This window comes from Diabrotica undecimpunctata, chromosome 2 (genome assembly GCF_040954645.1).
Source record: "Diabrotica undecimpunctata isolate CICGRU chromosome 2, icDiaUnde3, whole genome shotgun sequence".
Lineage (NCBI taxonomy): Eukaryota > Metazoa > Arthropoda > Insecta > Coleoptera > Chrysomelidae > Diabrotica > Diabrotica undecimpunctata.
This window is the reverse complement of record NC_092804.1, coordinates 79,301,960-79,328,465: the sequence shown is the minus strand read 5'-3', so window position 1 is coordinate 79,328,465 and position 26,506 is coordinate 79,301,960. Positions and strand designations below refer to the sequence as shown.

General features: G+C 32.5%; 1 protein-coding gene across 5 annotated transcripts in view; it reads left to right on the top strand.

Moving 5' to 3' along the window:
- The window catches only part of LOC140434690 (carbohydrate sulfotransferase 11-like), a 70,114-nt gene extending 51,117 nt beyond the window's left edge, over positions 1–18,997 (top strand). For 4 of the 5 annotated variants that reach the window (XM_072523131.1, XM_072523133.1, XM_072523130.1 and 1 more), the window contains exons 4-6: positions 4,735–4,934; positions 9,307–9,540; positions 15,322–18,997. In XM_072523131.1, the coding sequence (XP_072379232.1) occupies positions 4,735–4,934; positions 9,307–9,540; positions 15,322–15,738 (851 nt within the window). In that variant the 3' untranslated portion in view covers positions 15,739–18,997. The remainder of the gene's footprint in view (positions 1–4,734; positions 4,935–9,306; positions 9,541–15,321) is intronic. The other variant, XM_072523134.1, reaches the window with a different exon arrangement.
- Positions 18,998–26,506: the final 7,509 nt, after the last annotated feature.

Sequence of the window (26,506 nt, the reverse complement as noted above, 5' to 3'; positions counted from 1 at the left end):
GTTATAAATGAATGATTTCTATCTATCAGAATTCTCGATCAACGCTAACCTTGGCACTTCGTTGAGAGATCTGCAATTTAAAGGAAAAAGTTCAAGGAAGTGATTATCAAGAATTAACAATACATAAAAAATGATAGTGTGCACAATATGCTCGACAATATATTAACATTCTCAAAAGAGTAAGTAAGGGGATAAGAAAATATAAGAAAAGCGCACAGAAGAGAGTTAGTAATTAAAGAAGATTATTAGAATTATCAGATATTCTTATATAGAAATATTACTAAAGGAACATGAGATGTTGAAGAATGATAATATAAAGTTATGTTTAATAAAAAGTAAAGATAATGTACTAGATGAATAACTAAGAAGATTAATCATAAAATAGTTTCATATATTACTAACAATAAGAGAATCCAACTATAGTTTGGAGTAGAGAAAATAGGCAAGTGATACAGTTTGTCTATCTTTTTTGAATAACAATGTAGTACATATATTACGATAGATTTGTGTTATTTTGTATATATAATAAAGTTTGTTTAGCAGTAAATGGTTGACTTCAATTAGTATCGACTATAAACATCCTGGATTAACCGATAATAGTATAAAAGGCCCGGTTTCAGGTAACAATGGTTTACCTGAGGTACAAGGTCTTAACAATGGGCCAAGTCAGATAAATTTAATAATATTTACGACCGCACTAATTGAAGTCAACCATTTTCTGCTAAAAAAACTTTGACCAAAGTCCAAGAGTAGTCAATTTATTTGTTTAGTATTCATAATAATATGTAAGTCACAAAATATTCTGCATCTTAATATTTTTTTATTTTGTTAATTCAATAATAAAGAAAAACTTACCATTAGAGGAAAGATGTGGTGTAATGTAGGGTAGTTTTATTATTAAATAATATTCGAAAATTTAGTTAAAAGTCGTCTTGTGTATATAGACATACTTTTTGACTAAATGAGACTGGTTTCAATAACTAAGAGGGCTCACTAACCTACCTTAATAAATATATTATGCTCATGTTGTTAGTGATAATACTCATTTCACAAATTCAACAAAGTCTTTCGGCTAATTGGTCTTAACTAATTAATACTAGAAAAAAAGTACATTAGTACTAAATAATTTCTTGGGTTCAAGATTTTGTATCATACAAATGTTGAATAATTGTTTATTGGAATGTAAAGTGGGTGTATTCTTAAAGCGACACTTTTGCTGTGTAAACTATGTGTGTTGTGTTGCGATTGCAATAATACACTTTTATATTCAGTGGGAAAAAGATAATAATCTTAAACTGCGTTGAAAAAAGATATATTTAACCCTGAATTAACTGCTTAACATCGAAAAAGAACATAAACCTCCTTTCAAAATATAATAATACATTATCTCAGTATCATCACCCCTGACAGTCCAATAATTGTATGCTCCGACAAGATAGTATCATAACTTATTTCCTAGTTTTCCTCATGATTTACGATAAAATTACTAACGTGTTAATTTTACTGTCTTGATTGGAAATATGTAATGTGAAGTATTAAAGATCAATCTCATCCAATTATTATTTGCCAGTTTGAGACTCGTTAAGAATTGTTAAAAATAATTTATTAATTAACTATCCTCAAGTTCGAAGAGTGCTACTCAAACATTCTGACAATACACTCTTTAAATTTTCTATTAAAAAAACATTATAAATCGTTAAGAGAAATAATTAAGAATACACTATGAGAAAGTGTAGTTGTTTTATTTCCAACGCAAAAATAATATACATAGTTTGTTTATTTCTAAAAAATATATTTTGAAACCTGTGGGATAAAACAAGAATTTTTTTTAAGCATGATTTATTCCCAAGTATGTAATTAATAAATAAAACTAAGATGACACAAAGAACTAGTTTCCGAGAAATTTATTTGTTTTTCTGAAATTTTTCTCCTGTTTTTGAAATATACAGGGTGAGTTTTTAGTGCGACATTGGTTGATAATTCCAATATGGTATAGAATATCCAAAAAACTGATTTAGAAAAAATGTAGGCAATTATATTCTCCATACTTGGAAAATATGTGGAACGCTACAGGGTGATTAATAACTACGTGGTATAGCAAACATACAATTTTTTAAATGGGACACCCTATATATTTTTTCATATTTATATTCCTCTCATAATTCTTGTTCTTATAATATTGGCCTTTGCATTATTATACAGAGTATTTAACATGTTATGACCATTTTTATTTCGAAATCCCTATGAAATCCACACCATGTATATAAAGAAATGATGAATAGTAACAATTATTTATTTTATATAATAAGGTAAACAATATATTGTAGTTTTTAAATTAAGTTTAATTGAAATCATTGACTAAAATTTGTATATAGGGTGAACTACAAAACGAAATTACGATTTTCTCAATTTTTTTAAATGGATCACCCTGTATTTTATTTTTTAGAAATATTGTGTTTATGATACTCTTTCATTTTTATATGCGTTTTCTACAACTAAACTTAATAGCCGAGGCACATTTCTTGACATTTTTAAGTCAATTTTATTAAAAGCTTCTCTTATTCTATTTTTCATATCATCTGGCGTTGTTGGAGGTTCTGGTATACAAGGTCTTTTATATAGCTTCACATGAAAAAATCAATTTTTGGAGAATTACCACCTCAAACCTCATAGTTTTACTATGAGTGTTAACAAAACATGAATTGCTTGGTACATAGTAATGAAAATTATGCCTATTCACCGTTCCATTTTTGTGAAATGTAGCCTCATCTCCAACAAGCCTATAATCGAAAAAAAAATGGGTCTCTACACTTGCTGCTGAGACCATTGACAAAAAGCTAATCTGCTTTGATAATCATCGACTGTCAATTCTTGATGTAACTGTATGCGATAAGAATGCAGTTTATGTTTACGAAGGATTTTTGCAGCTGAAGTTTAACTAATGTCATGTTGACGTGAAATTTTATGAGTGCTGATGTGGGGATCTTCAGTAGTAGCTATCAGTACATCATATTCCTTTTCTTCACTTAGAACAGTTTTGGTTTTCTCGTTTTTTTCATATATAACTGACCCAGTGCGAACAAAACGATCCATTAATTTGTCAAAAGCTCTTGCGTTTGGCTTCCTCCGTTCAGGATATCGCTCGTGATATATTCTGGATGCAAGTAAGCAATTTTTTGAACTTTCCCCTAATACACAGATCATATCTGTTAACTCTTCTATAGAAAAATTCATTTTTAACAATAAAGACAAGCTACACAGACCGATTAAAAAGGTAATAATATAGAAACTGTCATTTTAAAAGCCTACCGTTTACGGATTAATAATATGAAAACTGCCATTTTTTTAAATCCTACTATTTTACCTTTGTAACTGCCACAAATGGCCTTTTACTTATTAATAACTGCTCGTCACAATCGGCAGTTAAAAATGTTTTATTAAAAATTCTTGGCTTAGAATACTGTTGATACATCAATCTAAAAATTGTTACATCAATTGTATATTGTTTTGCTTTCTGTTTTGTGTGAGTTATTTATTGAATAAAAATAATCTTGTTATATTATTATACACAACATATTATCTTGTAGAAATTTTAGGAATCTTGTATTTCATTAAGGAGATTTCCATAATGTCACATTTATTGAGACATTTATTGCATATTGTTATGGTTTATATTTTTCGTTAGGTACTTATTGAATAAAAATAATTTTGTTATATCATCACTCAATACTCAATATTTATTTCTACTTACAAAAATTAAATGTATTTCCGAAATTTGAAGAAAACTAAAAATATCTCGGAAAGTAATGAGTTTAGGTATAAGGAAAGCTGTATAAAAATGAAAAAGTATCATAAATACAATATTTCTAAAAAATAAAATATAGGGTGATCCATATAAAAAATTGAGAATATCGTAATTTTGTTTTGTAGTTCACCCTGTATACAAATTTTTGATTCAATTTTTGATTTTGAAATCAATGATTTCAATTAAATTTAATTTAAAAACTACAATATATTGTTTACTTTATTATATAAAATAAATAATTGATATAATTAAATATGCATTACTTCTTTATATACATGGTATTGATTTCATAGCGATTTCGGAATAAAAATGATCGTAACTTGTTAAATACTCTGTATAGTAATGCAAAACCCAAAACTATAAGAACAAGAATTATGAGAAGAATACAAATTTGAAAAAATATATAGGGTGTCCATTTTAAAAAGTTGTATATTTGCTATACCACGTAGTTGTTAATCACCTGTAGAATTCCAAGTATTTTACAGGAATGGAGAATATTATTACTTACATCTTTTCTAAATAAGTTTTTTGGATATTATATACCATAGTGGAATTGTCCCACTAAAAACTCACCCTGTATAACGTGTGTATAGTTTGCATAAACATATTACTCCACGATTTACTGTTACTCTTTACTTTTCGATATGATGTTATCTTTTTTTCTGAAAATTTTTTCAATCTTTATTTCCTTCTTTATTCTGCTATATCATTGGGTTCTTGTGGCTTTTATTTTACTTCAATTATTTTCATCTTATCTATTGATAGCTCAATTGTCCTTTTTCATTTATTTCTGTTCTTTTACAATTACGTATATCAAAATTTGATTTACCATCAATCATTCGTTTTCTAGTTATTTTCCATTAGTAGGAAAGATTTTTGCTTTGTTTTATGATATTTTTATTCTCATTCAAATTAAATATCTTTTTCAGCTCTCGAAAGTGACAGATATCCCTGGCTCGACCAAATTGCTAGGCAGGAGCAAGTATTAGAAGGCTGTGATAATATGGGTTTAAGATTTAAAATTAAAAACACATTTAATGTAAATAAATTAGATCATATTTTAGTTGATCATAATCATAAACTGCTATATTGCTACGTTCCAAAAGTTGCCTGTACCAATTGGAAAAGGGTAAGAATATTTAGTTATAGTTAAGGCAGTGATTCTCAACCTGTGGGACACATTACTAATGGGGGGGGGGGGGGGGGTCGTATTACAAAAAAAAACACCAACAACATTGACAAATTTACTAAAATCAAAGCAAAACAAAATTCTGACACAAAATAAAAAATAAAATACACATTAACACTGATATAGTCGGTAAGTACACTTACAAAGAGCACTGTGTTAGTACTACATATGAACTTATCAATACTAAATTATGAACAAGTTTAATATGTATTATTAACTTCTTTGGACCTGTTTTGCAGGGCAAAGTTTATCGAAAAAGAGTGTAATATTAGAAATAGACCCTCTCAGTTCTTTTTCTATATTTAGCTGCAATATACATGTTTGGTCTTTAAAGCAGCCACCGCGGAGAATCCTTTTTCGCAAAGGTAGGATGTTGAAAATGGTAATAGTGTACGGAACGCCCTAGTTTTCAGTGCAGAAAACTCATCATTTACCCCTGCCAAAATTCAAAGAAGCATTTATTTCAATGGAAAATGATTTTCAATGGTTACAAAAACAACTTTCACGCGTTGTTCTTCAACTTTATCATTATCTTTATCAACCAATACATTCATCCACATTTGCAAACAATTATAGGTTTTTTTGCTTTAAATTTCTGCTCCACAATTCCAATTTTCTACAAAAAGCATTAACTTTATCACTCATATCCAATATATTATGTGTATTTGCTTTCTCGAATATGTCAACCAAGTATGTGGCTCAATTTCATCAAAAATAAACCATCTCGAAAGATCTCGGCTTACTGTCTATTTTCTTCTTCTAGAAAAATGGCGATTTCCTTAATTTAAAAACACGTAAACATTTCCCACGTGATAACCATCTTGCCTCACCTTAAAATAATAATGCTGAATGTACTGCACCGATGTCTTTACAAAGTGCAGAAAAGATTATAGTTTTCAAAGGTATCGTTTTTATGTAATTAACTACTGTTACAACCGTAGTTAGCACACGATTCAGGCCAGGAGACATTTCTTTAGAAGCCCGAGCTTCTAAAATGATCATCTTTATTGCTATCTGTTGCCTCATCAAGCTGAATCGAAAACAGCTATATTACCGATGCGGCGGGCAACAGTATCGTTTGATAGAGGTATAGACTCTAATTTTTTGACAAAATTATCTCTACACATAGTTTCTACGATTTCAATTGCAGATGGCAAAATAAGGTCTTCACCAATAGTGTATGGCTTTTTACATCTGGCTATTTGATATGAGATTTTATAAGAGGCAAGTAAAGCTTTTTCATTCACAGTCAAAGTTTTTTTTTAAATGATTTTTGCTTTTCGTGGGATTTTAATTTTAACTCGAAGAATTCTCGGGGTTTGTTAACGTATTCACTATGAAACGTTTCCAAATGTCTTGTAAGTTTATTAGGTTTCATGCTGTCGACTGCTAAAATTTTTGAGCAAGTGATACACAGAGATCTTTCTTCTTCATTTACTTCAGTAAAGGTAAACCCAAAATTAAGTACTCTTGAGAATATTTTCTTATTTTTGGAACCACTCATGCCTGTGCACTTGTTCATTCTTCACTAGTATTGAAAGCTCACTTACGCCTAGTTAAAAATTTATCCATGATTTTATATCATCATTTGGTGAGAATTAAGGAGATGCAGAAGGTCGAGAATGTTCGAAATAACTCGGAACTTCTCGCGAAGAGAGACATCGATTCCGGATAAGTGTTGCCATATATCAATAAATTTACTTATTGTTGGTAATTTGGTAATTAAGGTTTTACTGTAAGTTTAGCGTCAAAATACTTTAGGTACATTATTATTGTATACATATATTGTTATTGTACGAGAGGGGGCGCGTTGAAAATAATTTATGGAAAATTGGGTCGCAAATTGTAAAAGGTTGAGAAACGCTGCCGAAAGCATATATTTAAGACCATATTGTGTCTATGAGGGTATATTTTCATATACTTCATTTTTACGCTTTTTCTAGAAATATCTATTATCTTATGTATTACGATGACTTATTAGCTTTTGCTAATACCTACATTTAAAGGTTACTTGAAACGGATGTAAAATTAAATCCTTTGACATTATTTTTTCTAGCGATTGACACCAAAAGCAAAACCCCTTTTTGAATTTTTTATCATTTAAAATAACGTGTCCGTCGTTAATAACAAGTTCACCTTCCTGCTAGGGTTCACTAGGTTTCTGCTAGGATAATGATTTACTGTTTTACACAGTCTTGTCGAAAAAATGCACAAATTGTGGTGGAATCATATACGTATATATTAACATAGGCCGAGAATACCGGCCGCGTGTAATGACGACAATATCTCTTGCGATTGTTCGATATGTCCTTCACTTCTTCTTCTTCTTCTTTAAGTTCCATTTTCTATCGAAGGTTGCAAAATAATCATGGCTCTGCGGATCCTGTTAACTGCCGCTCTAAATAGTTCTGCACTACTGCACTCAAACCATTCCCTCAAGTTCTTAAGCCACGATGTTCTTGGTCTTCCTACATTTCGCTTTCCTCGAATTTTGCCTTGCATAATAAGCTGCAATAGTGACACTCTCTCTCCCTCATCAAAAGAGACACAGCTATACTTACTTGATGGTTTCATCACTTAGCTCTAAAGACTGCTCAGTCTATGTTAATATATATTATGCGTCTATGGGTATATATACTACGACTAATTTTCATCCTCACTATTCCGGCAATTCTTCTTCTTAGGGTGCCTGTCCGTTCCGAACGTTGGCGATCATCTAGGCTATGATGACTTTGTTGTTTGCTATACGAAATAGCTGTGTTGAGGTCTTTCTATACCATGCTCTCAGGTTAGCAAGCCAGGATATTCTTCTTCGTCCTGGTTTTCCTTCAATTTTACCTTGCAAAATGCATTGAAGTAGCTCGTATCTGCCTTGATTTCTCATTATATGTCCCAAGTACTGCAGCTTACGGCTCTTCACGATGTTGACCAAATCCGCAGTTGTGTTCATCCTCCGCAGTACTTCTTCATGGGTGACTTTGTCTGTCCATGGTATCTTCAGGATCCCTCTGTATGACCATAGCTCAAAAGCCTGAAGTTCTGATAGAGTTTCCGCCTTCAATGTCCACGTTTCTACTCCGTACAGAAGCACTGAGTACACATAACATTTAAGGAGCCTTATTTTTGTGTCTAGGGTGAGGTCATGGCTCTTGAACACAGAACTCATAGTCAAGAATGCACTTTTTGCCTTTCCGATGCGACATTTAATCTCTTGGGTATTGTCCCACGACTCATTAATTATAGTTCCCAAGTAGTTGTATTGTGAGACACGTTCAATTCTCATTTGGTTCACATACAGATTTGCTCCAGTTATGTTTTCCTTGCTGATGATCATTAGCTTGGTTTTGCTGGTGTTTATATCCAGTCCATATTTTCTACTTGTTTCCGTTATTTTGTTCATTAAGTTTTGCAGCCCTTCTATGGTATTGGAAAACACTATTGTATCATCTGCATACCGCAGGTTATTGAGTTTGACTCCATTTATTGAGATGGCTTCATCAATACCTTTTAGAGCTTCTTCAAAAATGTGCTTCGAGTACAGATTGAATATCAGTGGTGAAATTATGCACCCCTGTCTCACTCCCCTTAAGATTTTGACCTGATCTGTATATTCTCCATCTATTCGGAGTACTGCTGATTGATTCCAATACAGGTTAGCTATTATTTTTAAGTCTTTTCCGTCAATCCCTGTCCTCTTCAGCACTTCCATCATTTGTTCATGTCTGACTCTATCGAAAGCCTTCTTGTAGTCAATCAGGCATGCAAAAACATTACAGCTGGCATCTCTACATTTCTGAAACAATACCTACACGCTAAATAAAGCTTCCCTCGTACCAACGGCGTTCACAAATCCAAACTGATTGGGCGCAATTTGTTCCTCGCATTTCCGGTAAATTCTTTTGTGGATGACTTTTAAAAACAGCTTCAGCAGATGTCTCATTAGGCTTATGGTCCTGTAATCTTCACAAACTTTTGCTCCTGTTTTTTTGGGCAATGGTACGAACTCCGATTTGAGCCACTCTACTGGTATTTTTCATGCTTGTATATTTCATTAAATATTTCAGTTAATATTTTTATTTAATAATATAACATAATAATAACGTCTATTTAAATTTGATACTCTACCCTTTTTTCTGTAATATATTTATGATTGTTTAATCACAACAGAAAGCAATCCTGTTTTATTGTTTATAATTAATGCGGTGTTATTTTTAAATAAAATTAAATATCTTTAACATCATATTTCATTATATTAGAACATTTATCATCAGTTTAATGTTTTGATTGGAAAATTATTGTTATAAATTTGCAGGTGATGATGGTTCTAACTGGGGAATCAAATACCACAAATCCAATAAAAATTTCAGCAAGTGCTGCACATTTGGATAACTCAACGTTAAAACTATCTCAGCTAAATTTGCTGGAAGTAAAAGAATGTCTAAGAGACTATACATTATTTTTGGTTGCTAGACATCCTTTTGAAAGATTATTGTCAGCTTATCGTAATAAATTTTTGGACAATTCGCCGACCAACAAATATTTTAAAGTAAGTAAATTTTTTAGTAGATTTTTATTATTTAAAACATAAATTGGTGATAAATACCGTTTACATACTGTAGCAGTATATATAATATTTATACACCAAACTTTTTACTTCAGAAAATGATAAAAGATCTGGAAGACCTGTATAGCTGTGTTCTGAAGTCGTTTAAGATAGCAGAACCCTACTAGAGGAAGCATTCAGAAATTGTTACTGTCGATTGCTTTATTGAAGCTGACCTTCCTCAACTTTTTGACGACTGTCTGCCTATTTTTTATATTAAGTTCGAAGTTTAATTTTATCTTTTTCAATATATATGTAAGTATTTTGATTTGAAACATCTGATGCGGTGGTTAGACAGGCTGTTAATTTGACAACGCTTCGCATGCCATTCACACTTGTTATCCTTCGACTCTCTCCACATCGGCTCTGCTCTACCTTTCTCACTGCGCTAAGATCGTATGCATAACCTAGAGAGTATGCAATATTGTTAACATACTTTAAATTTCTTAACATTATACCATGTAGAAGAGTCTACTAAACAATAAACGATATACGACGGAATTTGAAGAATGGTTTGCGTTAAGGATCGGTGCTTGCCCCAATCCTCTTTAATCTGTATATATCTGACATCCATCCAATGATGTCAAGGAAATATGCATATGCTGGTGTCCTAGCACTAGCTGCCCACCATAATACAATAGAAGGCGCAAGCAACACACTGGCAGAAGATTTGTCAGTCCTAGGTAAATACTTAGATTAAAACAATCGAAGATATATACAAGGTCAATAAAACGGAGGCCAGAATAAATGGACAACTGTACAACAGGAAGACTCATTAAGCGTTGTACTCTTTAATATCATAAAGGATACTTATTAATTCAATATAATAATAATATAATATAATAATAAGACATATATATATATATATATATATATATATATATATATATATATATATATATATATATATATGTATAATATAAGACATGATAATAACAAAGAAAACAAATATACCAACAAACATACATTTGGGAAATGTACCGATAGAAAGGGTTGATAAATGCAAATACCTAGGAACCTGGATTTCAGACAATAATTATCAAAACCAAACGAAATAAGAGCCAGGATAGAAATGGCAAGAAATGCGTTTGTAAAAATGAAAACAATTCTCTGCAACAAAGACCTTATATTAGAACTGAGAGTAAGAGCACTGAGATGCTACGTGTTTTCGATACTGCAATATGGACTTGATAGCTGGACATTAAAGCAAGAACTCATAAATAAGTTACAGTCCTTTGAAATGTGATATTACAGGAGGATGCTTAGAATAACATGGACACCGAAGAAAACTAATACGGAATTATTGTGAGAAATAAGCAAAGAATGCGAAATAATAAACGCAATAAAAATAAGAAAGTTACAATATCTGGGACACGTAATGAGGGGACAGCGATATGAACTGCTAGGGCTGTTAATACAGGGAAATATTAAAGGAGGAAGGAGTATAGGAAGAAGGAGAGTGTCATGGTTGAGAAATTTAAGTGCAGTTCTATAGAAATCTTCAGAGCAGTAGTAGATAGAGTAAAGATAGTGATGATGATATCCAACCTCCGATCGGTAGACGGCACTTAAAGAAGAAGAATGGCAAAGAAGTTAAACATGATCATTTCAGCTTAGAAAAAAAAACAATAGTCATCAGCAAAGAACCGACCAGATATAAAATAGTAATTGACGGAACCAGCATTGAACAGATTATAGAAATCAAGTATTTAGGCATCACACTATCCAGTTACATAGGTAGTCAAGATAGGGTAGATAGATAGGGTAGTCAAGATAGCAAAAGACAAATCGCCTTCGGGTAGAAGAACTGTGGACCGACCATGGAAAATTTAAGTAATATATCATGAAGGCACAATCCAAGGAAACAGGAACAGGTAGACGAAGAAGTTATACCAATTTAGAATAAAACGTAGGTTGCCTGATTCCATTTGATTAACAAGCAAGCAAATGTTGAGCTTGAAATATATTTTAATAATTACCTAATACGTTTCGACCCATACCCGAAATATCTAGGCATAGCTATGTACAGAAAGTTGTCGTTCAAAAAACACCTAGAAAACACTGCTGACAAAACAAGCACTCGAAATAGAATTATCATCAATTACAAGGTATGCGGAATATCCTAGGAAGCAAATGCCACCATGTTCAAAAAATCAGCCCTCAGTCTGATCTAATCGTTGGCCGAGTGATACTCTACTCTAGTATGGTTGAACACTAGCCTTCACTAGATGGCTATTTAATTTGACTATGGCAATTCTATTTTTTGTCACTTAATATTTCGGTAACTAATATTAATTGATTGTCAATTCTACAGGAAAATAAATAGTGCCCCAATGTGCTCCCCACTGTCTCCAGTAATTGCCAATATCTTTATGGAAGACTTCGAGACCCGAGCACTATCCACATCAATGCTCAAACCCACATGTTGGCTACGATTAGTTGACGATACATTCGTCATTTGGTGTCTTTCAAACCTATCTAAATTCATTCCTACCGTTTCTCGACGTTATGATAAAGAAAAACAATCTTAAGGTTTTCATCATTCTGTTTATAAAAAACCCGCCCATACTAATCGTTGCTTGCATGCCAACTCTCATATCATTCACCTTCACAAATTAATTCAGTCATTAATACCCTTGTCTCCAGATCAATACGCCTTTGCGATGATGCAAGTAGACTCGCTGAGCTCTCTAGTTTAAAAGAAGCCCTCATCCAAAACGGTAACCATGAAAATCACATCAGTAAGAGAATTCACAGACATCAATCTCCCACTCAATCTCAACCCAAAGACTCATACCCTCATCATACGAAAGCTTTTCTTTTTTACATCAAAATTGTCACTGACAAAATCGACAAAATTCTTAAATAAGAGGAATAAAGACAATATTTACCCCCAACAAAACCTTTTATCTTTTGTCCGAATAATCAAACACAACATTCCAAATGAACACCACTGAGTTTATGAAATTCCTTGTGCATACTGCCTCCTATTCTATATAAGTTAAACAAATCGTAGAATCCAAAATATAATTTATGAACATTCCATTTCTGTTCGAAATTCCGATTCAATTTCAGCTCTAGGTCAACACCATCTTTATACAGGTCACAAAATTGATTTTGAAAACTCCAGAAAACTCCAAGAATTATCCGAGAAGCCATAGAAATTGAAAAAAGTCCAAATTGTCTCAATAAAAGAGATGACGGCATGCGGTTACCTTCGACATGGAGACCTCTCATAAAGAAGATATACTCCGCTCCATTCGCCAATCAAAATCCTACCGTCAGAAATATTCTCGCCAACCTCTGCTCCAATCAACACGCTAACCCCCACGCTCCACCCCAAACACGTCACCATAGACGGTATAAATGAAGCTTCCTCTGTTCCCAGTAGCAGTAATGCATTGATTGGTGATCAGTGTAGTAGTGTCTGGGGGCTCGGGAGACTGAGACTTCGGAAGCGCTTAAGAAGACACCAAAGAGGATGTCGAAAGTTCGGCGTAATGATACTCGACGCGGTTCAACCCGGAAAACTGTTGAGTTTAATATTAATTCTTGTAATAGTTCTAGCCATACACGAGGAAGGTTTCAGCGCCCACGCAAAATGGGAGGAATGCTGAGAAGCCACAGGCCTATCTCACATAGCCGTTCAATGAACCGAAATAATCGCCTACTTACACGTTTTGAGTTTAAAACTATAAACCGCATTAGAACATGCCATTGGCGATGCCGTGACTCACGACACAAATGGGGACTGGGCCAGACAATCATGTGAGAGCGAAGAACCTTACCAAACCATTAAGCACATTGTGAAGGAATATCTCCTTTTGGCGTATTCTGGTAATATGGTGGACTACTTCCATGCCACAGATGCGGTACTGCATCATATGAGTGCGGAAAACCTCGCCAAACTATTAAGTACATTATTATGAAATATCCCTTGTTAGCGTACTCTGTTAATATCGACTTCTTCCATGCCACGGATGCGACTCTCGAGTAGATTAATAATCTCAACATAATACTATAATTGGGATAACACTCATTCCTCTCTCTGATGCTATATTTTACTTAATTAAACTGTTTGTTAGTTTGTATTGATAAATATTTTTGTTGTTATAAGTAATTATTTAATATAATTATATCATCCACCTATGCTGTACGCTAAATAAATTCCGGTAATACCGGTAGAGGACGAATATGACTACGATCGAAGTATTTAAGTTCGGAATACATTCTTTACAAAAGTCGTTTTCGGATTGATTTTTTAAAGCACGGGAGCTCCAGAACAGATGGATTTTGTCGGCTTTTCTTCACCTTGTGACACCCAAAAAGAATCAACACCTGCGATATCCAAGAAGATATCTACTTTTTTACTTTTTACACACAATATTTCTCGCAATTTTTTTTTTCATTGCCTTTTTTAAAATCCATATAGGCCAGTCGAGATAGCGTTTGACCTTGCATGGCGAGCTGCCTCAAACTATATTACTCCAACCACAGTGTGACTATGCTCCAACCTTTAGGGGGGGGGTGTCAACAGTAGTGTAAATTTAAAATCGCGACTGAATTGCGCCGTTGCGTCAGCCGCCATCTTGATTTTAAAGGAGTAGCGTGTTTGCTAAATATCTCCGCCATTTTCAATTTTTAGACAAAAAGGGTAAGGACTAAAATTGTTGCAAATGCGATTTTCTAGAATTTCTTTTTTACAAATTTGTTCGCGCAGTCGATATTTTATGAGAGGGGGAGAATAGTGGAATGAAGGGGGGGGGGGGTATAATTATTGAATTATCTCGTTTATTAATAACTTTATCACACGAATGTATATAAGCAAAAATGAAGAGAATCCTGTTTATGACTTGCTGCTGATGTCTTCACCGTCCAGGATTCGTTAGGGTTAGAACCTTAAATTTTGATTGTAGCACAAAAAATCAAAGAAATTAAAACTGTATAAAATATAATTCTCCATTTAATAAAACAATTTCTATAAAACCAATCCCTGCAAGGTTTTACGCTTTCTCTTTTACCTCGTTGCCATCTCAAATATTGATTTCAGCAAAAAAATGAAAGTATAAAAATGAATTGTATAAAATATTATTCTCTCCATTTTTGTTTATATATACTCATGTCGTAAAGTTAATAATAAACGAGATAATTCAATAATTATGCTTCCCTCTCCCTTCCACTATTTGCCCACATATCTTTGAACATATCGACCGCCAAAAAAATTGCATAGAAAAAATTGTAGGTAATCACACTTAAAAAAATTTAAGTCGTTATAATTTCGTCGAAAAGTTAAAAATGGCCCAAATATAATAAACAAAACCATTTCCTATATAACCAATCCCCGCAAGGTCTTACGCTAGCGCGTTTTCCTTTTAAATTGAAGTTAAAAGTTGAAGATATAATACAAAAATGTAATTGTATGCATTTGTGAAATTGGTTCCTTGAGATAGACTTCATAAGATCATTACCAAGCCATATATAGTGTATTAAAAATTTGTATATAAATATATATATATATATATATATATATATATATATATATATATATATATATATATATATATATATATATATATATATATATATAGTGTATTAAAAATTTTGTCGCATTGTCCCAAGTGTGGTGTATAAATAAATAATAAAAGTCATGTATATTTCCTAATATAAGTATATCTGTTTATTGTTAAGAAACAAACATTTTAAATAACAGTATTTTTATTTTAGCTTCGTTATGGAAAACACATCATCGGAAAATATCGTCAACATCCTTCAAAAGCGGATTTACAAACAGGCGCCAATGTAACATTCCGGGAATTCATTCAATACCTTATTAAAGAAGGAGTTCGAACAAATGAACATTGGGCTCCTATATATGACCTATGCCTGCCATGTACACTTAATTATACATTTATAAGCCACTACGAGACTATTACTGATGACTCCACGACTATCTTGAGAATGGTTAAAGCGCCTAATTTGGTATTTCCTGTGACCAAATCAAAAAGAACCAAGGATAATTTGAGATTTTATTTTCAACAGTTGTCCATCTACGAGATAGAATTTCTCTATAAATTATACGAGGCTGATTTTAAATTGTTTGGGTATGGTCTTGAAGATATATTAGGTTATGACCTAGCTTAATTTTATGAATTTGGTTTTGAAACTACATTAAGAATTTAAAGTTCTTAATTTTTAATTTTTAATTTTTATTGTTGTTCAGCAAACAGCGGAGAGAACCTTTTGGCATTATAAATATTTGAGTAACATTAACTATTTTAAAAAAAATGCAAAATAACGAAATAATTGCAAAATTGATTATAAGGTATTTCTTAGAGATTTATGAACATGTAATTAATGAAATTTTATTTTATAATCTTTGAAGTTACTTTAGGGAACCTTAAAAATTATGAAAACGTACGATTCATTTGAGGCTATATGACGAAAAATGAAAATATTGAAAGTTAAAGTTAGAAGAAAAAAAAATCATAATTGAAAATTATGTCAACATAAGGTTTTTTGATCAGTGCGTTATACCGCAAAAGTGTTTTGAATGATTTCAATCTTTTGTTCCACCAATCTTCGTAATCTCATACCATTTGAAACACTTATACTATTAAAAAATTTTATATCAACTTGTTTCTCTTGTCGAGTATTCCACACTTTTATGATGAATTCAATTACCTATGCTGCGAAGAGAATTCAAACAGCTGCCAACCTCAGCAAGGTACAAAGACTTGTGTGTGTGCGTGTGTGTGTTTGGGAGGGGATAGCTGGTGCCATACGTACTACTTCAACAGCAGCTATGAAGGCTCTACTAGACCTGCCTCTCTTGCTTTTAATAATACAAGGACAAGCAAGATAGGGAGCCTACAGAATAAAACAATCACTGAAACTTTGCAATGAAAGGACATGAGATTTGAGTCATAAGGACTGTGACGACGGACATTTTTAATGAGAAATCAGATCACATAACAAAAAAATACAATTTTAAGAATACATTTAGGGTGTCTATTCCAGACAGGAATGTATGGAGAAACAAAGAGTACCATTACCCAACAAGGTACGATGTGGTATACAGATGGATCCAAAACTACAGAGGGTGTGGGTGCAGAAATATACTCCAATACTCCAAGAATTAGCGAAAGTTATGATGGAGATTTATGCGATATTCTAATGTGCAAAAGGAAATAATAAGACATTTCTTGAAAAAGAACAGATCCATGTATTGTCTGACACTCAAACGTCGCTGCAGGCACGGACGTATCAGGAAGTTACATTTAGGCTGGTGTGGGACTGTATCAAAGAACTGCGAATGAACTAGGAGACCGGAACATGGTTGAGCTTGTCTGGGTACCAGGACATCAAGGCATCGAACGTAACGAAAAAGTAGATAAACTTGCAAAAAGAGGATCGAACGAATCAAACGAACGGCTGTAACTATGGGAGTACGAAAGGCTGCAGTTCGTAGGGCTGTAGAAGACTGGATCGGAGAGAGTCATGAGTTAAAAATCTTCATTGGTGGACCATCTAGAAAAGAACATAGGAACTGCTTCATATGGACAGAAACAAATTGAGAACCGTACCAGGAATTTTGACCGGGCATGCACGAGTAAGAGAAATCATGAATAAAATAGGCATTTACAATGGAGACCTTAACTGCAGACTCTGTGACAAGGAACTAAAAACTGCAAAACATGTATTATGCAATTGCGAGGCGCTGGATCGACAAAAACTGTAGGGTAAACCAAGGGGAGCCCCTGGTATATTTAGGACACACCAAGCAAAAGACCTATATAAACTTCTACAGAGTACAAAAATTCTAGACTATTTGAGATCTTTTTGATCAGACAAGCTCAGAAAAAAAATTAAACCAAAATTTTCTTCTGAACATTATTTAGTATGAAAAATTATTGTAGTGTAACTGCTTTAGTAATTGACATTTATCATTTATATAGAATGAAATTATCCAATAGTGTATCACTCTCCTTGTGAACTTTTTAAACTTTTGCACATGTAATATGGGAGTATAGTTTTTCGTTATATGTATAAAGCAATATTAAATTTAGGTAATAAAAAACATTAAACAGTGCTAGAGGGAAATTAAATTCAGTGGTTTTAAAAATGTAAATGATCTTGTCTAGCGGTTCTCATTAATCTTTTTTGTGACGAACAGTATATATATATATATATATATGATACGTGTTAAATCAAATTACATTAATTTATTTGTAATTGCCTTTAATTTTACACCTTCTAATGCTAAAACCAATGTCTTTATCAAATGAAAGAAAACAAAATAGGTCTATAATAAATTTACTACTTTACTATTTCAATATAAAACTTTACAATAAATAAAATTTAAAAAAAATGATAATGGTATAGCAATAGCTGGCTCAAACTAGTAAATCTGAGGTGATGTAGCCGAGTTTTAAAACGCTAGTCATTCCCATATAGTGTACTCTGTTTTTGTACTTATTTTTGAGGTGCATAAGAGTTGAAAACTCAACTTAACACAAGTGAGATATTAAGAGTAGTGAAAATTGTATTACTTTATCGGCAATCTCACAATAGTCTCGATGTCGTAGTATGAAAAAGTCATAAGAATAATTTACTGAGCAATATTTTACTAAGACAAAACTCATGTTTTGCTAGGCTTCAAGAGATGAAAATAGTGAAAATTTGCCTTTCTTAGATTTTGTTTAAGAGCATAAATTCTGTCGTCCTAAATGGAGTACTATAAGCTCCTTAAAGGCTCTTGTTGGCATGATTGACCTTAGTGAAAACATCTGGTAAATAGGTCAGTCGACGTAGCCGTAGTTCATCTTTAAAACGATCATGGAGCTCTGACTAGGTGTCAGTTAAAAAAAAAATAATATTTCGTATCTTAGTTGAAAAACTCGAGTCAACCAACACCTTTCATCTTGACAGCCATCTTAACTCTGCCTGTAGCAGTAATTGTTTATGAGTACTCTTTCATCACAAAAATCATTAAAAAGCCGAGACTTTAGTGATCTGATTTTAATAAAGTTTACAGTCTTTGCAGATTAGTTCATAACTACAGATCACAAGCACTGGTGTTCTAGAGAATATTTGATTAAAAGTATCGAGAGTCAGCATATTATTGGCCAATGTGCTGCGTATCACTCTGACCACATATTAAAAACCACTGTTATTGACAACTTGAAATTGATTTGGTGGAATTTTACCAATTTGTACATCAGTATCTGATTCTCTGGATCTGCTCTCATTTATGTATTTTTTATATTTAATTTGGTTACTTAAATGGTAGTAAAATCTGCTAATTTGTGTATCATGACATTGCTCTTGGAGCATATAGTTTTAATTTAGTATTTTTCCTGAGTGTAAATAAAAGTTTTGTAATAAAGTTGTTTTATAATAAGTTGTATGTTGACCTCTACTTCTAACCTGAATTGCACCTAGCCCATCCATCATGTTTCTGTAAGACTATGGGAAAGTCCACGTTCAGCAAAGCTGAGTAGATAGTTTATGCAATGGTTTCACATGTCCAAATGTTCCTTTATGCTAACGTATGTCCACTTTTTCATAAATTGTAGTATTTCCACATTTTCTTTACTATAATTAAAGACAAATTATGAAAGATCATTGATTATCACTACGATTGTCAGTGTAATTGTATCTCTTACATATAATGTAGCAAACTATAGAACTACTGCTACAACCATCTATTGGCTTATCTGAAAGTAATTGGACACTATCCAAGAAATAGGCATATAACAATGGGACCGAATGATATATTGTTTGTCCGCTCGTTCTTTGTACATGTAGGATATTATTCACGAATTATTTTTTATATTACAATAGAATTGGTAAGTCTGTACCCAATAGAACACTTTAATCAAATGACAATGTTCTTGTTAATATCTAGTTTTTTTAAATTTACTTTAGTGCCTTGAAGTTATAATTACCGACCAACTATTACCTAAAGTAATAACTGTTCGATTTAGAGAGGTAAGTACATATTTTTTATAGAATAATAACAGAATAACATCTTAAGGTCACTAATTTGACATTATATTAACTCTCACATCGACGACATACATTTAGCTTAAACATGTTTTAGTTGAACGGAAAGCTTGGACATCTTGAGAATGGCAACTTGAAAATATCCATCCTGGTCAAATAGCTGATCGTAAAACTCGACTATTTCAATATTTATGGGTGAATTCGCAAATACAAAGAACGGTGATTTTATTTGAAGTTCCGCGTTATATATCTTGTTCAAATTACTAGTGTTTCAATTTTATTCCAAATATTGTGCGCGAAACTTTAGCACTAAAGAATAAGCATTACTTTTGTAGAGCCAGAAAGCGTCCAAGACAATAAAGTAAAACAGTGAGTGCACCCAATTAACTTATCTGAAGCCAGCGAGAAGATGAATGAAAATATAATACATATGTTGCAATCTGGCAACTTGTGCTTTGACGATTGGCAAGTCTATCCGCTAATCCATCAAAGTGCAATTTCAAAAAAAATTCTAATAATTAACTGCAATTTATCTCCAAAGAAACAAATATTTACTCGTTTTTGTTTTATTTAAATTAAAAATTGCAGAATTCATAACTGATAACTATAATCAAAATGTACTTTACTAAAGCTTTCTTTCTTTATATATGCAGCATACAACATAATATACATTATAAAAACATGCCAACACCACAGAATAAATAACAATCAGAATCCCCACTCGCAGATGTCGCCTTTGAAGTATGTCAGCACGCGATCGCCATATTTTAAAAGGAAACACAGACTCAGATTAAGAAATTAGAGACAAGCTACGACCGAATCGTAGTTTAAATTTGTAGAGATTAATAATTTAGTAAATTTAAAATAATTTATTCTATTCTTCAACTAAAAGTACGACATAAAATATTGTATATTATGTCTGGTTGCCATAAATAAATTAAACCGGGTTTATTTTTCTATTCCTAGATTAAGATATTCTACTTGGATTGTACTGAATTAAAATATAGAATAGAAAAAAGAACATTTTCTGAAAGTTATATACAATACTGCAGATAGCAAAACTTAAGTGGAAGTTCGCTGTACATACCATAAGACAGAAAGACGACAGATGGAATAAGATAATTATACCATAGTATAAAAAACCATACAGTTACAAAGCTGGAGACCTGAAGACCATACAGTTACAAACGAAAAAGAGGAAGGCCACAAATGTGATGGTCAGATGACTTGAAGAAACACGCAGGCCCGAAGTGGATACAAACTGCCTACAATAGAAAGACATGGAAGAAGGAAGAGGAGGCCTATGTCCAAAATTGGACAGCAAGGGCTGTATAGATAGATATACAATACTATAAATAGATACATACATGTGATGGATTAGGATTACTTCCGTAGTCCAACTATTTTTGATAGTGTGAAGTGAACATCATCTAAGATGCAAACTTGCGATTACACGACATAGGACGATGCTCTTCTGTTAAATATAATTGCACTGACATGCTTTTAAATTGGAAATACAAATATAAGTAATTGTTAGCTGTAAAATTAATAAACAACTGATAACGAAATTTATTAATTGAGTGGGAAATTACTAGAAATAGAAAACAAATGTCATTAATAAATGATTTTTTGTAATTTTCACATAACTAATAAACAAATACAAAGAATAAGATACTCGTGAGTATTTGTATATTGTACGGTTTTTTTTTACTATTTTAGAAGTAAAATGAATACACGTGGAAAAAAGTTGTGGATACATATGTGCCGGTAAAAATTTATGTTTGAAACGAAAGTTTTTTTACTTCTCCGAAGTATCCAGGAAGGTGAGAAAAAAAAACAATTAGTATTTATGTATTAAGGCCTTAGAAGTTAAAATATACCTACATTTAAAAAATTTCAAGTTTAAGCATTACAGTGAATACTCATTTTTAGTAAAATAAAGTACAAGTTAAAATACAGTATTGAATAAACGTTATGGCAAAAAAGTAAAATGACTGACTTTCAAATAATAATTTGTTAGCTTTGGATGTTTAGATGTATATACTTCCATTGTTCAGGTCACAGTTTTCTGCAGCTGCAGCCTTCATCACTCCAACGTATCTCAATTCTCGATCACCAACACAGATTACGCAAATTTCACCAATACTGTCTTATCGGTTTCCAAGAAAACACCGTCTTTAAAATAATATCAAACATCTGAGAAATGAGAACTACCGCTTAAAGCTTTAAGTTTGTGAACTAGGAGATCAACTGGTAACAATGAGAGAAGAAGTTTGTTCAAATATTTCACTTGAAGAGTATAATAACTACTATAGGTTTTTCAGACACGCATTAATGTTACAAACCTGTTTATTAAGGGCTGGAGAATAACGATTCATCACGTAATGGAATTGTGAGATGTACTAAAAGCTTCTGGATTTTAGTATCTACTGTCTAGCTAGAAGATTGTATCAACATGCTTTGGAAAAATGAGAACAGCACAGTAATTGTATCAACCTAACTATCATTCAATTTCAAAATTCCTTTAAGAAATTGTTTAGTTTAAATTTTATAAATTCTGGGTCTGGTGAAAGTGTTGCAGATGCCACATTAAAAATTTCAGATTTTTGTAACCGAAGTAAAGTATTTTGAGTCCACACCAGCACATACTTGCAGAGCATCGAATGAACTTACTGTAATGGATTATATATAGATTATAGGTCAAATATATTATATATAGATATATATTATACATATATAGATTATAGGTCAAAAATGATATATTGCAACAACATATAATAAAATATATTTTCGGATATTTAATTAATACTCTTCAAGTTCATACTTGATACCTGACAATTATTCAAAAATCTATTTAGATTTTTGAGAGTTTTATTTAGATTTAGATAATGAATCTCTATTGTTTTTTTAAAGCCTATGAAACAAATTTCTTGAATATATATGGCAATTGCCAAACAATATTCTTGCATTTTTCATATCTTCTTTAGAAGTTAGTTTTCAAGCAAATTTTAAATAAATTATATTGCAAAATGGTGTCGTTGATAAGTTTGTACAGGTGTTTTTTTTATCCATCTTTGTTAAAATTTTGCACTTTTATTAAAGTTGTATACTCGAGTACGACTATTTTCTACTTTAAAAATATAAGTATAAATCGTAATTTTAAAAATCAATTTTATTAATATAAAAAAAATTATAAATATATTATAAATATATGTATATATATATATATATATATATATATATATATATATATATATATATATATATATATATATATATATATATATATATATATATATATATATATATATATATATTATCAATAATATAGTTACATTTATATTATTTATATATAACACAAAATCCCAAACAGTGAACACCTTAACAGTGTTACACTGTAACACTTTTTAATGCACACCACATAAAATTTCACTGAACAACACTGGTTCCGTTTAAAACATGGCTGATTCCGTAAAACATGGCTTGACAAGCACAGTGGACATTCTGATTGTTTTATCAAAGAATATAAACGCTTATGCGTCTATATTCTTTGGTTTTATTATTCTGTGCCAACACTCCCAAACCGAAATATTTTTTTCATGGTTGTCATTTGCAGCTATATTCAGCTTGTACTTTCGGTAAAGTTAACCCTTCTGTTGAATTGTTTGGACATGAAAAATGATTTTTTATTATATATATTTTCGTATGCGAATAAATATCCTCAATGTTTCTCGTATACCGAGAAACTGCACTCTGATAACTGGTAGTGCGTTTTGTTGAATTTATAAAATCGATATTTTGCCTGCGAGGGCAGAGAACCTTTGTATACAGCAGGAATTTAGCGCATTTATTGTAATTGTGGTTCATTGTTTATTGAAAAAGCAGAACGAAGTGTAAATACTTGCTTGACTAAAAATAACAAACTGTTACACCTGGTCACTGCTAAAAACGAGCTATTGCAGAACACATCAATAAACAAGACAACCGTCAAATGTTATTTGAAGAAACTCAACTCACTGGAAGATCGCTCTAGGGGAAATGCGGGTATTACCGCCCAGCGGCAAATACCGCCCACTCTATACAATATGTTAAACATAGAGAAATAGTAACTTTGACAACGTTGAAGTGACGTCACGATACTACCGAGAGAAGCGAGCAACAAGATCGCCAGCCATAAGCACGTTTAGTTGTTTGACAGAGATAAACGTGTTTTGTGTGGTGCTGATATAATATTTACGTGCTCGAAAATAATTTGTAAGTAACTTATTTTTATACTTAATTTATTGATTTTTTTATTAATTAGTGACCGGTCCTCTTATATATATGGATCGAAACAAATTCTTTCAATATTTTGAGAAATAACGATTAACAATTGTTTTGCTTATAATATGGCGATGGCGGGTAATTTCGCCCAACTTGGGCGGTATTACCCTCCAGTGAGCGGTATTAAACATTAATTTATACATTTTTAATTTAGGATAAAGAATGCCAAAGGCAACGGTGAATTCACGGAAAAAGGCAACTTGGAGTGCAGAACAACTTCAGGAAGCTATAAATGCAGTTAGAAACGGAAAGGGAAAAAGGCAAAGTGCAAGAGAGTTTGGTAATATAGGATTTCTATTTTTTAATCCATTTTCTAATGTTCTTTTTTCAGGTATCCCATATTCTACATTAAAAGATAGACTAAATGCCAACAATGCTTGTGCAGCACAACTAGGTCGTAATCCTATATTTTCCAGTGAACAAGAACAGCAAGTGGCTGATCGCTGCATCTATCTGGCGAAGATGTTCTATGGTCTAACGGCCACTGATTTACGAAGAATCGTCTACGAGTTTGCGGTTAAAAATAATATTAAAAACTGCTTTAACGATGACAAAAAAATGGCCGGTAAAGACTGGCTTCAAGCTTTCTTAAAACGGCATCCAAATCTTAGTTTGAGGAAACCCGAGGCAACCAGTTTAGGGAGAATTTCGGGTTTTAATGCTGAAAGTGTAGGCCTTTTTTTCACAAATTTAAATATAGTCCTAACAAAATATAACTTTCAAGCCTGCCGTATATTTAATGTCGACGAGACAGGTATTACCACGGTGCAGGTGCCATCCAAAATTATAGCCCCAAAACGTGTCAAACAACTGGGAAAAGCTGTAAGTTGGGAGAGAGGTCGAAATATAACTGTGTGCTGCTCAGTAAGTGCATCAGGGATATATATACCACCGATGTTTATTTATCCTAGAATCCGAATGTCAGATCAGCTCAAACGCAATGGACCGGTAGGTGCCATATATGAATGCTCGGCCAAAGGCTGGATGAATGAAGATTTATTCTTGATTTGGCTTAAGCATTTTAATAAACACGCATCTACTTCTAAGGACAACCCAGCATTGTTGTTGCTTGATAATCACAGCAGTCATTGTTCTTTATCTGCATATGAATTTTGCCGTGAAAATGGGATCATTATGTTATCGTTTCCGCCCCACACGTCACATAAGCTACAGCCACTAGATCTGACATTCTTTGGGCCGCTAAAATCTGCCTATTCAAGTGAATGTTCTCTCTATATGAGACGAAATGTTCACCAAAAAATAACACCATTTGATATATCGGAAATTTTCAATCGAGCATTCGTTCATGTAGCCACCATGGAAAAAGCTCAAAAAGGCTTTGAAATAAGTGGTATTGTTCCATATAGACCGAATATTTTCACGGATGAAGATTTTTTGCCTTCCACCCTTTCTAACATTCCCGCTGTCGAACTACAACTTCCTGAAGCTAATATTACTCCCTATACCTCCAAACCAAATCGAGTACCTTCAAAAGATGCAGTCTTGGAAATAAATGAACCTGATGTTATTCCAAGTACATCAAAAGTCATCGAAGCTCAGGCAGATGTCGCTCCTTCATCATCAAAATCGGAGCTTATAAACGAGAGACAAGGAGATATATCTATTGAACAAATGACACCGTTGTGCGTAGTGAATGAAAATAAATTAAAAAAGAGGGGTAGAAAATTAGGCATTTCAAAGATTTTGACGGCAACTCCAGAAAAAATAGAACTGGAGCAGAAAGAGAATAGAAAATTACAGAAGAAAGGAAAGCAAAAACTTCCTGTCAAAAACGTCAGCAAAAAGGTAAAACGCGCCACGAAGAAAGTCAAGTTTGACGATAGTTCTTCAAGTGCTTCATCCCACGATGAAATGGAAATTTGCAACGATCATAGTTCCGATGATCCCAACAGCGACATAGAAGAAGAATGCATGTATTGTGGTGAATATGAAAAATCTGAAATGTGGTACAGATGCGGAGTTTGCCATAAATGGGCGCATAAGGAATGCAGTGGTTACGATAATCACAAAACTTTTGTATGCGATTATTGCAAATAGAGTGTAGTTTTAAATGTTTTTATATTCGTTTTTTTTTTAATTAAGTAGTTCTTTGAATATGTTTTTTTTACATAATAAATATATAGATGTTGTTTGTGAGCAAATAATTATTTTGTGTTTGATTTTCATATAATGTAACCCTGGGCGGTATTATACCATCACAGGGCGCAATTACCCGCATGGTCGGATAATTCCGCCTGAGTGTAGGTTTGTGAATATAAATGTAATACTCCGCAAAATAAAATAAATCAACACTTTCAGGCTTAAATAATTAGAAGTCGATAACATGACTGTATTTTGACAGTTGAAATTCTGTTTCAAGACCTATAGTTTTTGTTTAATTCAACCAATTGCTTAAGTGGGCGGCAATACCCGCACTTCCCCTACTCTCCATGGGTGTTCAGAGAGGTTATCTAAATCCTAAAATACCCAATTAACTTGAATGAAAAGAAGAGGACAGGTGTTCGGTAAACGACATCAGTGAATGGGAGACAGTTACGAACGTGGCCGTATCATATTTGAT